The sequence below is a fragment of the Capricornis sumatraensis genome, chromosome 16 (genome assembly GCF_032405125.1).
Source record: "Capricornis sumatraensis isolate serow.1 chromosome 16, serow.2, whole genome shotgun sequence".
In the NCBI taxonomy this organism is placed as follows: Eukaryota; Metazoa; Chordata; class Mammalia; order Artiodactyla; family Bovidae; genus Capricornis; species Capricornis sumatraensis.
Window position 1 is genome coordinate 43,911,936 of NC_091084.1, and position 16,269 is coordinate 43,928,204.

Consider the following 16,269-nt stretch of genomic DNA (forward strand, 5'->3'; position numbering starts at 1 on the left):
GAAGAGAAGAATTCCAAGCAGGGTTCCCCAAGCAGCCAGGGAGTTCTGGAAGGCACAGGAAATGCTTCTGTTTCATAGGAACATGAAACATGAGCCACGTGGCAGAGTGAAGGGGGCCTGCGCTTCATCCCTGAGTGTGACCCTGGGTGGGTTATTCATCATGCCTCAGCTTCCTTATCTATAAGCTGAGTGTTCCAGTAATAGCTGCTCACACCAGCTAAATTTTAAGGCAATTCCAGGCACGATGCTAGGTTTCTGTCTACATTATCTCATTTAGTTTTCACACTAACTCTGTGAGGTCGGTATTATTGCTATTCCCATTTGTAGATGAAGAATTTAAGCACAGAAAAGAAAGTAAGGTGCATGAGGCAACACAGCTAAGGGGTTAGATTGTAAGAGCCTAGTCTCAAACCCAGGCAACCTGACTTTACCAGAATAACATATAGCCAGTGCTAAGCAAAGCACTCAACTTTACTCAGTATTCAACAAAGTTCTCAGTCCCTCGCACAGCACAAAATGGTACACTAAAAAGTTTTCACAGGTATCACTGCTGTTGGTCCTCTAATGCCACTGTGGGGACAGAGATCATCAGCCCCAGGAAACTGGAAAGCTCAGAGCATGTAGGTGTTATAGCTGGAGAAGCTCAGAGCATGTAGGTATTATAGCTGGAGAAGCTCAGAGCATGTAGGTATTATAGCCGGAGAAGCCCAGAGCATGTAGGTATTATAGCTGGAGAAGCTCAGAGCATGTAGGTATTATAGCTGGAGAAGCCCAGAGCATGTAGGTATTATAGCTGGAGAAGCCCAGAGCATGTAGGTATTATAGCTGGAGAAGCTCAGAGCATGTAGGTATTATAGCTGGAGAAGCCCAGAGCATGTAGGTATTATAGCTGGAGAAGCTCAGAGCATGTAGGTATTATAGCTGGAGAAGCTCAGAGCATGTAGGTATTATAGCTGGAGAAGCTCAGAGCATGTAGGTATTATAGCTGGATGCAAGGAGGGAAACCAACATGTGATGCTCCTACTGTGTTCTAGGCTAAGCTCTTTGTACTTATGATCTCAGATGACCTTTATAATGCCCTGTAAGTTAGCAATGCCTGTACCCTTTTTATAGATTAGGAAAGTAAGTCCTGGAGAGGTTAAGCCAGTTGTCCAAAGTCACATAATGAAGAAGTAACAAGGCCTGAATTTCGCTGCCTCATGGCTCGTAGCTGAGAAACAGGCCTCGAATGATGGTTTTTCTTCTTTCTAGTCCAGAAAACACCCCATTGCAATGCAGTGGAGTTTGAGCACACAGGAAATGGATGGCAGTTCACTGACGTGTGGTAGGTACTCAGCAAATATAGAACTGAGTTTAATTTACTCAATAAATGTTTATTGAATTCATTCACCAAGCATTTATTGAGCTCTAACCAACCAAAGTCCCACTCTCAGGGAGTTCACTTCCTTGTGGATTTACAGCTGAATGACAGGTCTCTCTGATCTGATTTGCTCTCATGACCTTCTCTGATCAGGAACTGGCGGATCTTTGTTCTATGCCATCCCCAGAAATATCTAGACCTTAACACATGAGATTGCCAGCTTCACTCTCCACTTTGCCTCCCCTTGGCTGTTGAGACCCTGTGATCACTTGTCAGTGGGCTAGGGCTCCATCTATACCCCAATGGAGGCCCCTGGAGAAATGCATGCTCTACCGTGGTGGGAAAAGGGTTCAGGACTCAAAAGAATCAATCCTCTGTCAGGAATGAGATGAAGGCGAAATAGATAATGTGTGTTAAATCCTTGGAAACTGGTAATGACTGTGCAGAGTGGGGAGACCACCCTCCCAACCCTCCCAACTAACCCTGTGAGAACCATCTTACTTACCGTGCTTCCTATGTGACTGACAGTGCTCTAAGCATTTTACACCAACAATTCTAGGAGATCAGTATGATTATTACCCATTTTACAGATGAGAAAACTGAGGCAAGGAAGTGCACTCTAACCACCAGAAGCTGAGGAGTACCTTGAATACTCCACTTGAAGATTTTGAATTCATCCTTATCTCATCCTGCGCTTTGCAGAAACAGGCTCTGTTCAGATCTTCAGTGAAGTATCTTCAGATAAAACTGTCAGTAAAGCATTAGAGTCTGATGTATAAGATATTGGAGATATCTATTGGGAACCCCCAAAGTAGACATTACTATCATCTGTATTTTGTAGAAGAGGTTGCATAATTGTCAAAGGCCACATGGAGTGTCATGGCTGAGTGGAGATTCAAACCCATTTCTGCTGAGGTGTTCCCACCACCTTTGCCTCCTTCCCTGGTGCCACCCAGCAGTAAATCCAGTGTCTTGGACACCAGAAACCCCAGGCATGGGAGGTATGTGCTTGATGCCCCATCCTCTATGGAAGAGAAGCTCAGACAGAGTCAAGAGGACTGTTCTACAAGGATGGCTTCTAATGGTTTGGGTCAGAGAGTAAGAGCTGTGAGGTTATAGCTGTGCAACTGTCCAGGACAGAGCAGAATGTGGTTTAGAAATGTTGATTATTACAGATGGTCAGGAATGTATATCACAGTTATTGGTCTTATTATAAGCCAATGGATGTAGCTTGTCTTTTTTTTATTTCTCTGAGTACCCTGTCAGGTTGCATTCCTTTAGGGTCAGGGGTGATGTGTGTACCTCCAACCCTCAGCATAGGCTCTTGCACATGTAAGAGCTTAGGGATGTATGGTTGTGTGATAGGCTGGGTGCATAATTGGCTGTATGGATGATTAAATGCCTGGACCTAAGGGAGGAGGCGATGGACAGGAAGGATGAGGAGAGGATAGAAGATAATCATGGATGAACGGCCAACTGGTTGAATGATACCCTCCTCCCCGACAGAGGAAGGCTAACAGACACTCTATGCACTTTCACACTTCAAAGGCTGATGGCATGAGAGTAAAAACAGCGACGAAGAAGGTAGGATAATCTGGGGGTGGGTGACCCCTGACTGGGGCTTCCCTGGTGGCTCGGCCATAAAGAACTCGCCTGACCTGCAGGAGTTCCCAATCCCTGGTTTGGGAAGATTCCCCTGGAGAAGGAAATGGCAACCCACTCCCGAATGCTTGCCTGGGAAATCCCATGGACAGAGGAGCCTGGCGGGCTACAGTCCGTGGGGTCGCAGAGTCAGACACGACATAGCAACTAAGCCACGATCCCCAGACTGCTAGGAGTAGACCGGACAATGGCCGGAAAGAGGACCTACAGAGGCAGGGCAGGCCGCGAGTGATGGGGAAGCCCACACGGCGGGCCACGGGGGGCCTTCCGGAGGACCGACAGAGGCAGGGCAGGCCATAAGTGACGGGGAAATCCACACGGCGGGCAGCGGGGAGCCTACCGGGAGCCAGGGTCTGATCCTCCACGCTTGGCAGGGAGGAGCCCCAGGTCCAGCCGAGCTCAGCAGAGGCACTTCTGCTCTCTCCCATGCTCTTAGGACTCATTGCTGGAATAATCATTTTCTCTGAAGTCCCCAGAGAATCCTTTTATCCTGCCACGAGAGTGCTAAGCCTCTTTGTGGCCAGGGCTGTCCTCTCCAGAGACAGTCCTTGTTTGCCCTTCGGGCTGTGAGAGAGAGACCTGGGGATACAGCTATAGCAGTGCCCGCCCTCTGTCACTATCCTCACTGTCACTGTCACCCTCAGAACCGGCCTGGAAAATGGGGATTATTTGCTCCAACTAATGTTTGAGAACAGGAAGCCCAGGGAAGTTAAGTGACTTGCCTGAGGTCACCGAGCAGTGTAGACCTCCTAACTTCACCACCCAACACTGCCTGCCTGCACAGTCTTCTCCCAGACCGGCTGCCAGGGTCCCAGTGCAGGAGCTAAACTCCCCACTCCTGCCTGGGCTGGGGCTGGTCTGCTGCTCAGAGCTTCCGAGCCAGGGCTCACCACGTGACATGGGGGAAAGGAAGCTAATATTCCCGTCTGTGACACTGGCCTATATTTATCCCTGCACCCAGGCAGTTAGGAAACTGTGGTGCATTCTTGGGAATTTATGAGCGAAATAAACATTTAAATGTTTCTATAAGGCTTATTTAAAGAGAACAAAATGTGACCTGCTGGCTTATTAAAGGGCAAGCTTGCTGGGAGATGGCCCAGCTCCCGCAGTGCTCAGCTGACTCCAGGGAAGGGGAACGGATCCCTGGGGAGGCTGGGCCCTGGAAGGTGAGAAGGGTGCCCCTGCTATCTTTCCTCCAGCTGTGTATTCAGCCTGAAGGGCTTCCTGGAGGAAGGGGCTTACTGGGTAAGGTACAGTTTGGAAGAATAAGAGAGGCACGTCAGAGGCCTGCAGGGCACCAGAAATCAGGGAAGGTGAGACCCAAGACCTGGAGACAACTTGTACAGCCAGCGTGTGTGATAGGAAGGCCAACTGGCCTGGTATCTGTTTCTTCCCCAGGGTTGTGCAACCCTGGACAGTCTGGTTTTTATTGTTGGTTAAGTGGAAATTGAAATGTGAAAAAAGGGGAAAGAAAAGAAATACATTAATCCCCTATTTCACACCCAGGGCTTTTGCTTTCGTCTTCTCATCTCCCCTGCACGGCTCTGTGAGATCAGGAGACATTCTCACCCCACGTTGTTCATGGGTGTCCTGAGGTTCATCCTCAGAGCTGCTGGAATGATTATGAGAAAACACACAGGAAGTGCCTGGGGCAGGGCCCTGCAGGCAGTAGGTGGGACTAAATGTTACTTCCTTCTACCCATGTTTGTTTCTTTGCTTCTCCTATAGGTAAGAGTCATCTCTACCTTGTCTGAGACGCAGGTGGTGAGAGAGGGGGTGGAGCCAGGTGAAGGAGGCCTTGGATGTAGGCTTCCCTGGGAGTCCTTGATTACCTGGACTTCTGTGGCTGGATGTCCCACGGAAGATATTCCGTGGCTCCATGACCAGAAGTGCAAGGTCCTCCTAACTGAACTCCAAAAGGTTGTGTAGATGCAAAACTAAGAACAACAATCTTCTCCAAACCAAATTCCAAAGTCATTAATTTAGCCCCAAAGGTACCAATAACAGACTATAACATCTGACACTTATTGAGCATTTACTAGCTGCCGGGTGCTCTTCTACAAGCTTACCATCTGGAGCTGCCACACTTAGCAAATGAAACAGTTATGTTCATGCAATATTTGGGACGTGTGTTAGTCACTCAGTCATGTCTGACTCTTTGCTACCCCATGGAATGTAGCCTGCAAATCTCCTTTGTCTATGGGATTCTCCAGGCAAGAATACTGGAGTGGGTTGCCATTCCCTTCTCCAGAGGATCTTCCTGACCCAGAGATCAAACCCTGGTCTCCTGCACTGATGGCAGAGTCTTTACCTTCAGAGCCCCTTTACACTGAATACTTTAGTGTAAGTAAGTATTTGGGACCTACTTACACTAAAAACGTAATTGTTGTTTATTTAAAGCTCAAATGTAACAGGGTATCCTGTATTTTATCTGGCAATCCTATTTCTACATCAGTCTGTGGAATTGTTGTAACTACGCTGTGAGATAGCTATTTTATAGATGAGGCACAGAGAGGAGAGGTCACTTGCCCAAGGTCACACAACTAATGTGAAAATCTGTATCATGAATTAGTGTGGCTCCAGAGCCTGAGTCCTGAAGTCCTGGAGCCAGGAACTTGCCTGGTGGATTCTGTTTGAATGCGCCGCCCAACAAGCTTTCTTGAGGCCCTGCCTTCTGTTTTGGCAGCTCAGAGCCGGAGCAAGGATGAGTATTTACACGGCATTAAAACCTGGCAGAATTCACCTGGAGGGCCCTTGGAATCTTCCCACACTCTCTCCTGATTCCCCGTTAAAGTGAAACCCAGCCAGCACAAGACTAAATGTTCCCCACAAAAACAGTTTTGCAGGAAATTAGATATTGCCTGGAGCTTTCTGTGAGCTGATTAAGGAGAGAACAATTTGATTTTATTAGTGTATATTTTGTACACTTTGGAAGGAGAGCATGAGGACATTCCAGGGCATTCCATCAGGGGATTAGAGGATTTCTCCCTGATTGCTTTGTGCCTCCTGGCTTTTAAGCAACTTCAAATTGTGTGTGTGTCTGTATTTACATGCTTGGCACTCGCCACCAGGGGCTCGTTTCTGCCTTTCTGCATGGGAATCTTTGCCCTTGACCTTCCTCTGGGTAAGGGTACCAGCAACCCCGTGGATGACAGTCACCTCTAGATAGTGACTCATATTCATCACTTTTGCCAGGAGTCAGGGAAAACTCCACTGGAAAACAGTTCCTCCAGTGCCTTGCAGACCAGATACCTCACAGCAGGACCGGCGGGACCCTACCTGGGATGGGTAGCGGTGGGAAGGAGGCTACTTCTACCTCACTCCCCTCCCACTGTGCTAGCCAGGAGGCGGGGGGAGTATTTCAGAGGTCCTCCTGGTTCGCCTTTGTCTGCGTAGGCCCTAGCATGTAGTAGGCGTTCAATAAATGTTTGCTGGATGAATAGACAGAATAAAGTGTAATAATGTGCAAAAGCTTACAGACTGGCCGCTCTCTTAGACTCTAAGACTTTTGAAAACTTTTGTGTCAATCTTAAAAAAAGGGAGGGTAAAACAGTCTACACCATGAATGGGGCTGAAGACTAAGCTGGGTTGGGGGGAAGAACAGAGAGAGGGAGAGAGGAAAAGGGGTGGCGGGAGAGTAAGCAAGTTATTTCACCTACTCCATAGTCTATGCTCCAGCTACACTCATGAATCCTTAGTGCTGTTACGCCTTTTACTAATGCTGTTTCCTTTGCCCAAAGCCTCCCCCCTAATTCTTACTTTTAATTAATTAAATTTGGCTGGGTCGGGTCTTAGCTGCAGCCCAGGATCTTCACTGTCATGTGGGATCTTTCGTTGTGGCATGCAGACTCTCTAGTTGTGGCTTGTGGGCTTAGTTGCTCCGTGGCATGTAGGATCTTATGTTCCCTGATCAAGGGAACCCCCGCCTCTTGCATTACAAGGCGGATTCTTAACCACTGGACTACCAGGGCAGTCCCTCCTCTAATATCTTTGTATTGCAAACTCATATTCATCCCTCAAGAGCTAGCTTAAATGTCCCCTCCTCTGGAGAGTCTTCTCCAGCTCCCCTCATAAGAGAGTCTGCTTTGCTTTCTTTGAGCTTTCAAAGAGTGTGGTTCATCCCTTATCACCTTATATGTATTATCAGCGAATTACTGATGAATTAATTCTCTGTATCCCTTGCTTGTCTGTGAGCTCATGAGGGTCTTTGTATCTCAAACTGCTTCTGGCACATGATGCGTAACTAAAATGTGTTTGTTGAGTGAGAGAGAAAAGTGATTTGACGGTGGTATGGCTGTTTATTGGTACATCAGTCTTGTGCTAAGGTACTTTCTCCACATTATTTTTAATCCTCACATCAGCCTTGTGAGTTATCATGGGGCATAGAGAGGTCAAGTAGCTTGCCGAGGACACACAGCTAGTGGATGATGAGCAGAAATTTGAGGGTGTGATTCTTCCAAAGGGAAAGGAAAAAGGCATTGCTGCTTCCTGCTCCTACCCAGCCAGGGTCCTTGTCCGAAGTTTCCTTCCATGTGCTCAGGGATTCTGAGGGCTTCCCCCTGTCTCATCACTACAGCTCCCTCCTGTTGAAAGATCATGGAACACAGGGATCTGGCGTTCCCTGGCTGCACTCAGAGACTCTTCCCCAGCCAACCTGGCCTCATGTTTGAGGCCAAGGGAGGGAATAGACGCAGATGCAAATGGAAGAGCTGGTTTCACTAAAAGTTGTGGGAATCAAGAAGTCCAGATGACTCTGTATAGTACCCACTTGACAAGAAAGAATAATGCAAAAAGGAGAGAGGGCCTCCTCCCCACCTTGCTAAGAGCCAACTCCTGCATACCAAGGACTTAAGAACACAGCTCAGCCTGGCTCTATGAGGGCAGCCCCCCGGCCATGGCTTCATTGAGGCCAGTAGAGGTAAGAGCACTAATGCCCAGGGGCTCCAGAAGGACATGACCTCCACAGAAAGTGGCTGTGGGGACCCACTGCTCTGAAGCTTCAGGAAGCTGCACTGATATTGTAGGTGGTGTGACATGCTCAGGAGCATGGGGAGACAGGCTTTTGGAAGGGAGAGTAGGGCATTCACAGAGGGCTAGAACAGCACGCACCAGTATGGGAGAGCAGGGCAAGGAGAAGGAAAATGATGAAGGGTCATAAAGAGGACCCCCAGAGAGTCTCCCAGATATAACTGGGAACAATTCTGAGATGGATACACTGGGACAACAGGTGGCAGAAAAGTCAAAGACACTACTGTTCCTGTTCATTGGTCCTATTTCTATCTCCAGTCCACTTAGATATGGAAAAACACAGGTTGACGTGCATCTTTAGGAATTTTGTTGTATATCCTATACAGCATGCTTTCGTTTCATTCATTCATTTACTCACTCAACAAATATTTATTATACAGATTTGTAACATACACATTTGTTGTTACATTTGTATACGTAGGGTTTTACCACTCACATAGCCATTAGCAGCATAACAGTATACCATTTTCACTACAGCTGCTCCAATCTACAGTGTAATAACTTTCATTTTGATGGTTAGAAGTTTTGTTCTATTTTGCTTAGTAGTTGCAAACTATCTCAAAAATTTAAGGATTGGCCTGTAATTTTTGTTATTATTTCAGAAATGTTTGTTTATTTAGATAAACATTTTCACAAAGTTATAAAAGTTAAAAGCCATGTTCCATTACCCATGGGACAAATCGCTTTATTGACATGTCACCATTAGCCACATGGAGGACTGTCACTGGGTGTCAGGAACGTGGGTGTCGCCATGTTTTCTGCTGGCCTGCATCCTTCCCCAAGCAGGCTGCTTGCAGCCTGAGGACTCCACTGTTCTTTTCCTATTAATACAGTGTTAGTGAGGAATAACCAGGGATGGCTTTGTGGTTTCCTAATCTTAGTGCATAAAAGATAGACCAAGTTAAGCTAGGTGAATGAAGGAGAAACTTTTTTTCTTTTTCTTTTTTCTGGATAATCCAAATAAACTGCCTTTGGCCCATTTCAAGAAGGCTCTGTTATCATGATGCTGGAATAAAGGTTCCAGCTCCTGGAAGCTTAACTCCATCTGTGTTCTTGTTCTAAATCACCAGGACCCTGCCACCACAGGAATATCTTGCAGTCCACCCACCATCATCCTGACTGGGGATGCCAGTTCACCAGAAGGAGAAACTGACAAAAACCCGGTCAACAGGTACATCCTCTGTGCCTAATCTATGCAATAAAGGGCACTGTTCCTAGCATGTGGGATTAGACAACTCTATTTTTTTTTTAATAAATCTTTTCTTCTTTCTTGATGATTTTATTGATGAAATAAAACCAAACGGTTTTTCAACATGAGAGAGAGAGAGCATGGCATTTTCCCATTATCTCCTCTTCCCTCATATTATTTTCTCTCCTGGATTTGGATCTTTGTACTTGGCTAACGTGAGTCTGAGTGAACTCCGGGAGTTGGTGATGGACAGGGAGGCCTGATGTGCTGCAATTCATGGGGTCGCAAAGAGTTGGACACGACTGAGTGACTGAACTGAACTGAACTGAACCTTTAAGAAAAGCACAAATCATAGCAGGGGAGTTTCCTATAATATCTGCCCATATATTTGCAAACAGACCTGAACGATGTGGATTCTTGACTAGTATTCTGCCTGTATGGCAGATGACCTCGTGGTAGGCATACTGGCTCACAGGCACAGAGATGTCACTGCCTCAGTCTTACACAGCACTAGCTCATGCATTCGTCTAGCTAGAATGAGATGGCCTAAGTATAATTTCCAAAAAGTTACGAAGCTAACCCTAATACAGATATGTACTGAGCATGTGTCAAAGATTTATGTGTCAAAGATTTATTTAACTCATTAACGGGGTGGGGGGACCAACAGGAATACAAAGCTGGTTCAAAAGAGGATGCAAGAAATGGACATACTTAATATAATCAGTGAGGAGGACAAGAACGCTGGAATAAGATTGCTTAAGCTAGATATAAAATAGGTTAATGTTTCATGGAACAATGAAACCTTATATTTTTAATCCTTTTTCCTCAACAGAAATCATCTGCATCTCTACCAGGCAATTATTCACATTTTATGAGTTTTCTGCAAGTTAGATGCTCAGAGTCTGAGCCCTGATGAACAAAGTTACAGCTCCTCAGGGAAGTGGTTTAGCGAGCATCAGAAGCACCTGGTTGTTGGGGGTGGGAATTGTTCAATCAATCACACAGTGTGGGACCCCATCCCCAGAGTTTCTGATCCTGTTGGTGGTTGGGGCCTGAGAATGTGTGTTTCTAACAAATCCCAAGCTTAGATGAGATTGAAAGCAATGCTCTAGGATGAATTTTGAACATAGGCAAGCATCTAGACACCTATTTACATGCTCTGTGGACCAATTTTCTTAACAAGGTGATTCTGTCCTGTCTTTCAGAGCCCACAGTCCCCACAGGAGGCTTTCTCACCGACACTTGAAGGTTTCCACTGCTTCACTGACTTCTGTGGGTAAGGGCTGGGCTGATTTCTCTTATTTCTGCAACCAGAAGTAGAGTCCAGCTGAAGGTGTGTTTGAGTAGGAAGACTGAGGTCTGGCAGCTTGGCCTCTTCCCCACTCCTGTGTCTTGGATAAGTCCATCCTTAGAAGCCCAACAGGGCAAAATCGATGAGCCCTCTGTGTTTGAGCCCAGAAATATTATATCTGATTTTAGTTTGTTTTGGTAAAAAGACAAGTCCTGGGCATACAGAGGAAGATGAGGCAAAGGGAGATGGAAGGGCTGGGTGAGGCCCTCCGCCCCCAGCTAGAAAGGCCCACATCCAGGTAGCTGTGTGCTTAGCTGCAAGGCTGGCTGCCCCAACCACCTTCTCCTTCCCCAGTGTATCTCAGAGCCTGCTCTGGACCATCAGAACACAAATGCAGGCGTGGTCTCTGCTTGCATGCCACTGTGAGTGAGGAGACTGACAAGCGAACAGATAGAATCAAGACACTGTGTGGCAAGGTCCTTCACAGAAGTGTTAGGGAAACTGAGTCAAGCAGGGGAGCAGTTCTGGCTAGAGACAGGGAAGGCTGGATAGGTATTCCAGACGGGAGAGTGTCTGAATTGTGCCTTAGAGAGGTGGACAAGAGGGAGGAAAGGTCATCCGGATGGAAGAAGCAACATTGCTGGGGAGCAGGAGCCTTAACAGAGCAACTGAATGCTTTGCTGTGTGTATTAATCAGGACTCTCACATCATAGAAACTCAGCTTACAAAACCTCATGCCAAAAAATAAAAATAAAAGCCAGGGTCTGTGTTTTCAGGGTGTGCTAACCCCAGGTGCTCACGCTGAGTCATGAGCAATCATCTCATTTCCTTTCCCAAGTCTCCTCTCTTGTGTGTTGGTTTTCTTCTGGGCAAATAAATGTCTATGAACTTATACCCCTTCAGTGAAAAAAGAGTTCCTCTTTCCCATATACCCAACACCTTTCTCAGAATTGCCTCTCACTGCCTCGCCTGGCCATCCCTGAGCCAGCCACCCAGGGGGACTGAGCTCGTTGGCTGGCTGAAGATGGTACAAGTTCCATTACTGGTACATGAGACGAGATGGGCAACAGGGTTTAGCTCCTTCCTAATTTCCCAACATGACTGAGACTCCAGTGAGCTTCACCCAGTAGAGACTGGAGTGCTCTGACCAGAAGAAGGAGGAAAGGAGGCTGGAGAGGCACAGCGGGAGCCGTTCACCATGGAGGGCCTAGGAGGAGAGGAGTGTGTGGGATCAGGAAGAGCGGCTGGGCCCAGCTGGGCATCTGATGTCACCCTGGGGACCGTGAGGAATCCTGCTGAGCTGAGGCAGGAGAACTGCATGGTCAGAGGAGGCTCTCAGGATGGTCATTCTGACAGGCAGTGGAGGATGGGATGGTGCAAGTAACCTGGAGGTGGACAGGACCTGGGAGGTGCTGATGTAATTGAGCAAGTAAGTTACAGCTGATGAGCAAAAATGGAGATGAGGCCCAGGTTCCAGGGACATTTACTTGATGATGAGTTGGGGGGACCTGGGTGGACTGAGAAAGAAGAAAGAGTGTGGAGTGACTCCCGTATTTCTGAGCAGCTGGGTGAGAGGTGGTGCCACTCACCCAGGGAAAGTCTCCTGGAGAAGGGGCAGCTGGTGGCTCAGAGGTTAAAGCGTCTGCCTGGAATGCAGGAGACCTGGGTTCGATCCCTGGGTCGGGAAGATCCCCTGGAGAAGGCAATGGCAACCCAGTACTCTTGCCTGGAGAATCCTGTGGAGGGAGGAGCCTGGTGGGCTACAGTCCATGGCGTCGCAAAGAGTTGGACATGACTGAGCAACTTCACTTCACTAGAATAAGGATAGAGGGACTTCCCAGGTGGTGCTAGTGGTAAAGAACCCGCCTGCCAATGCAGGAGAAGTAAGAGACACAGGCTCAATCCCTGGGTCAGGGAGATCCCCTGGAGGAGGGCAAGGGAACCCACTCCAGCATTCTTGCCTGGAGAATCCCATGGACAGTGGAGCCTGGTGGGCTACAGTCCATCGACTCACGGAGTCGGACACCACTGAAGTGACTTAGCACAGCACAGGGGTGAACACTGTGAATAGAGGGGAAAACGATGGAAGGTGGCCATGAAATTGTGTCCTTGGCTCGTTAAAGGAACAGAGACCCAAGGAAGAACACTAGGGGAGCAGACTCTACTGACGGTTCATGGGGGATTTCATGATCACTTGTGACAGAAGGCATGCCACAGCCATGGGCTGGTGGGGCTAGGCCTGCTGAGGGAGCCTGTCTGTCCCCATGTAGCCCTCTCCAGGGCCCAGAATTGGGCCAGGGCTTGGCTGGCCGAGTCCACTCTGGGCGGCATCCGTGGGCTGGGGGCTGGGGGTTGCGGGCAGGGCTGAGGCCCTGAGGGACCAAGGATTCCATGGGTCTCACCTGGCGCTCACTTGCCTCTGCAGACCCTGCAGGGCACGTCATTGACCTGGTCAATGACCAGCTGCCGGACATCAGCATCTCAGAGGAGGACAAGAAGAAAAACCTGGCGCTACTGGAGGAAGCCAAGTCGGTGAGCGAGCGGTTCCTGACCCGCCGTGGAAGGAAGTCCAGGAGCAGTCCCGGAGAGTCCTCACCAGGTAGGAGGCCCCTCTGAGGGGTGGGGAGGCCCGGGCTTCAGTTGCAGCAGGAGCCCTGGTTCTGAGGAGTGCCCTCAATGCGCCTGCCCCCAGGAGGACTGAGCCTCATGAAGAGGATCCTGTGAGGGGAGGGCATCTTGCCCCATATCAGGAGCTCTGAAATACCCAACTCTATGGCACCTCACTCTAGTACTCTTGCCTGGAAAATCCCATGGATGGAGGAGCCTGGTGGGCTGCAGTCCATGGGGTCGCTAAGAGTCAGACAAGACTGAGTGACTTCACTTTCCCTTTTCACTTTCATGCATTGGAGAAGGAAATGGCAATCCTCTCCAGTGTTCTTGCCTGGAGAATCCCTGGGACTGGGGAGTCTGGTAGGCTGCCCTCTATGGGGTCACACAGAGTCGGACACAATGAAGTGACTTAGCTTAGCAGCCCAGAAGACTTTTACCTTTCAGTTTTGGGGGACTATGTGTTACCGTTGTGTCCTCCTGCTTTGCCAAGAAATACTAGCCCATATGATACCCGTGAACTTGACCTGGGCTCCCCAGTCCCTGAACCCTGAAAGAAGAGAAACCCTTTGTGTGATGCCAGTGTGCACGGACCCCTAGGCCACCCTGCAAGTCAGGTCTGTGTGGCATCTCACCATCCCCAGGAGGCCCTGCTCTATGGGCACCTCCTCTGCAAAGGTCAGGAGAGGCTGGCACTGGGCTTCCTCTCCTTGACCTCCAGCTGGAGACCCCGGGAAGGATCCTAGCTACTAAGGGGAAGGGAAGGTGGTCTTTGGTGTTTTTATGAAATTTCTGGATTAGAAGGTTTTCCTGGACCCTGAAATCCTCCTGTTAACCCTTTGGCTAAAGTCACTCTTTTTTCTTGAGCAAAAATTTGGGGCAGTTAGACAAGTCTGAATGTACTTAGGAGACAAGGGGTGCAATTAAAATCAGGGCCATCCTGGCAAGCCTAAGATGTACAGCCTTTGGAGCTATACCTGCCAAGTGATGCCAGGCCCTCTGTTTCTAGAAGGTACTTTGGGTTGAGGCCAGGCAGATGAGGAGTAAGATCCAAATTGCTGTCTGTCACCCCTAAGTGACCTTAGTGCCCCCTCTGTTGGGGCAGGGAGGAGTTAGGCTGTGGCAGGAGCCTTGTATGGAGTCCAGAATCAGCCTGTGAACCCGGCGAGGCAGACCCCAAGGGTGAGACGACCTGAAAGGATGTCTTTGTCAGACTGAAGTCCTGAGCCTTCACGAATGCTGGCCAATCTGTGTGTCTCCACAGCTGTTTCGCCAAACCTCAGCCCCGGAGCTTCTCCTGCGTCCTCTCAGAGCAACTCCCTCACTGTCCCCACGCCGCCCGGTGAGGTCCAGTCCCCCGACATCACCTGCCCTGGTTCCTCCCTGGGCCCCAGGGCTTCCATCCTGTGGGCTTCCCAGTCAGGACCCCTCTTGGCCCCTTCCCCTGAGGCCTGGCTGGGCGGCCTCAGAGGAGGAAGATATGCTTGCTTTCAGGGCTTCGAGCTAGTGTGGGGAAGTGGGCCTGGCCCAGGGTGAGGAGGCGCGCAAGGTGGTGGGAGCGAGCTGTGACCGGGGCCCCTTGTCCAGAGAGGCCTCGGAGAAAGGTGACCTCAGAGCTTACTGCAAAGGCCTCTGGGCCACAATTTGTATTTTGACTGCTTCCCTTCACGAGGCTGCGTTCAGAGCCATAACTGCAGCTCAGCCAGGAAAGGAGTGAGGTGCCCAGGAGAGCAGCTTGCCCTGGTCAGAGGTGCAGGGCAAGCTCAGGCTCAGGCCAGGCAATCTGGGTTCAGAGCCCAGTGCCGACCCTCTTGGCTGTGTGGCCTTCTCTCCCTCTGCCCCAGCCTGCTTATGCGGTTTCTGTGATGATTAGATGAGGGCTCCCTGCGGAGCAGCATTGTGAGGGGTATTCAACAAACACGGGCTCCAGGCCTGAGGGACCTAAGGGAGGGCTTTCTGGGGAGGACAGCTGAGAGTCTGGGGGCGCTGGGCATCACTCACCACCGTCTGGACTATTGTAGGTTTGGATGTGTGCAGTGGCCCACCGTCCCCTCTGCCTGGAGCACCGCCACAGGTAATAGGGCTGCTGTGGGGTTTCTACGCCAGCTAGTCTCTTCTCTTACCCCTTAGCTCCTGAGAGGCACCCGGTGACCCCCTGGAGGTGGGGCTGTTGGGCGGGGGAGGCATTGACACCACCCTAGGGTCTCCTTGAGGGTGTTTCAACAGGAGATAGGGTCTCTTCACGTGGCTGACTGACTCATGTTTACTTTCTCCAGCAGAAGGGGGATGAGGCCGAAGTCCCTTCACCTCACCTTGGCGAGTCTGTGAGTTTGAGCTCTGCCCAACTGGGATGATTTGAGTGTGGGAGACACAGTGTTCCAGAAGGCTAGGCCCTGGGCAGCCTGCCAGTGGGTGTGCGTGAGTAGAAGGTCCAGGCTGAGGAGGCTAGATGTTTCCTCTGCCCTGCATTGACTAGAATTCTGAGGAGAAGGGGGTGAAGAGGTGGGATTTAGTGGGAATGATTTCTGTGGTGGTCCTGCTCACAGCCCTAGACCCCCAGTCAGGCTGCTGCCAGAGACCCAGGGGACTGCTGGACCCAGCAAAAGCCAGGCAAGTCTGCTGTTCCAGTCAGCTTGCATGAAAATTGCAAGGAAGCTCCAGCCCCTAGTTGGGGCTCTTCTTGGGGGTCACCTGGAAAATTTCATCTTGGCTGGTGAGCCAAAGAAGAGTCCCACACCTGCTCAGAGTCAACTGCTCAAGGTGGTGTCAAGCACAGCAGAGAATATAATCTCATCTATTAATAGAACTGGGTCTGGGATAGAGTCCTCTATTAGAGTGTTAGCACACACACAGGACAGCCACACAAATACCCACACAAACCCACATGCGCCTCACAAAGCAGCTTTCCCTGGGAAATGAAAGAATATAGAATCTTAGAACTTCTGAACAGTAAAATATCAGCTTTGCAAGAATCACCTCATTCAGTGATCTATAGCCTCTTTGGGTTCATAGAACTCTGAGAAATTGTTGAAAGCTGTGGATTCTCTTCCCAGAAGAAATACATCCAGCCCATGAACAGCACATATACATTTGCATATAATTTCAGGCAGTTTAGGACTTCCCTGGTGGCTC

At 49.3% G+C, this 16,269-nt stretch overlaps 1 protein-coding gene across 3 annotated transcripts in view; it reads left to right on the forward strand.

Annotated features, from left to right (window-relative positions):
* The window catches only part of IRAG1 (inositol 1,4,5-triphosphate receptor associated 1), a 118,761-nt gene that overhangs the window by 51,686 nt on the left and 50,806 nt on the right, over nucleotides 1-16,269 (forward strand). For 2 of the 3 annotated variants that reach the window (XM_068988168.1, XM_068988170.1), the window contains exons 3-8: nucleotides 9,121-9,221; nucleotides 10,445-10,515; nucleotides 12,956-13,129; nucleotides 14,402-14,479; nucleotides 15,159-15,211; nucleotides 15,417-15,461. In XM_068988168.1, coding sequence (XP_068844269.1) covers nucleotides 9,121-9,221; nucleotides 10,445-10,515; nucleotides 12,956-13,129; nucleotides 14,402-14,479; nucleotides 15,159-15,211; nucleotides 15,417-15,461 — 522 coding nt within the window. Of the gene's footprint in view, nucleotides 1-9,120; nucleotides 9,222-10,444; nucleotides 10,516-12,955; nucleotides 13,130-14,401; nucleotides 14,480-15,158; nucleotides 15,212-15,413; nucleotides 15,462-16,269 lie in introns of all 3 variants that reach the window. The other variant, XM_068988169.1, reaches the window with a different exon arrangement.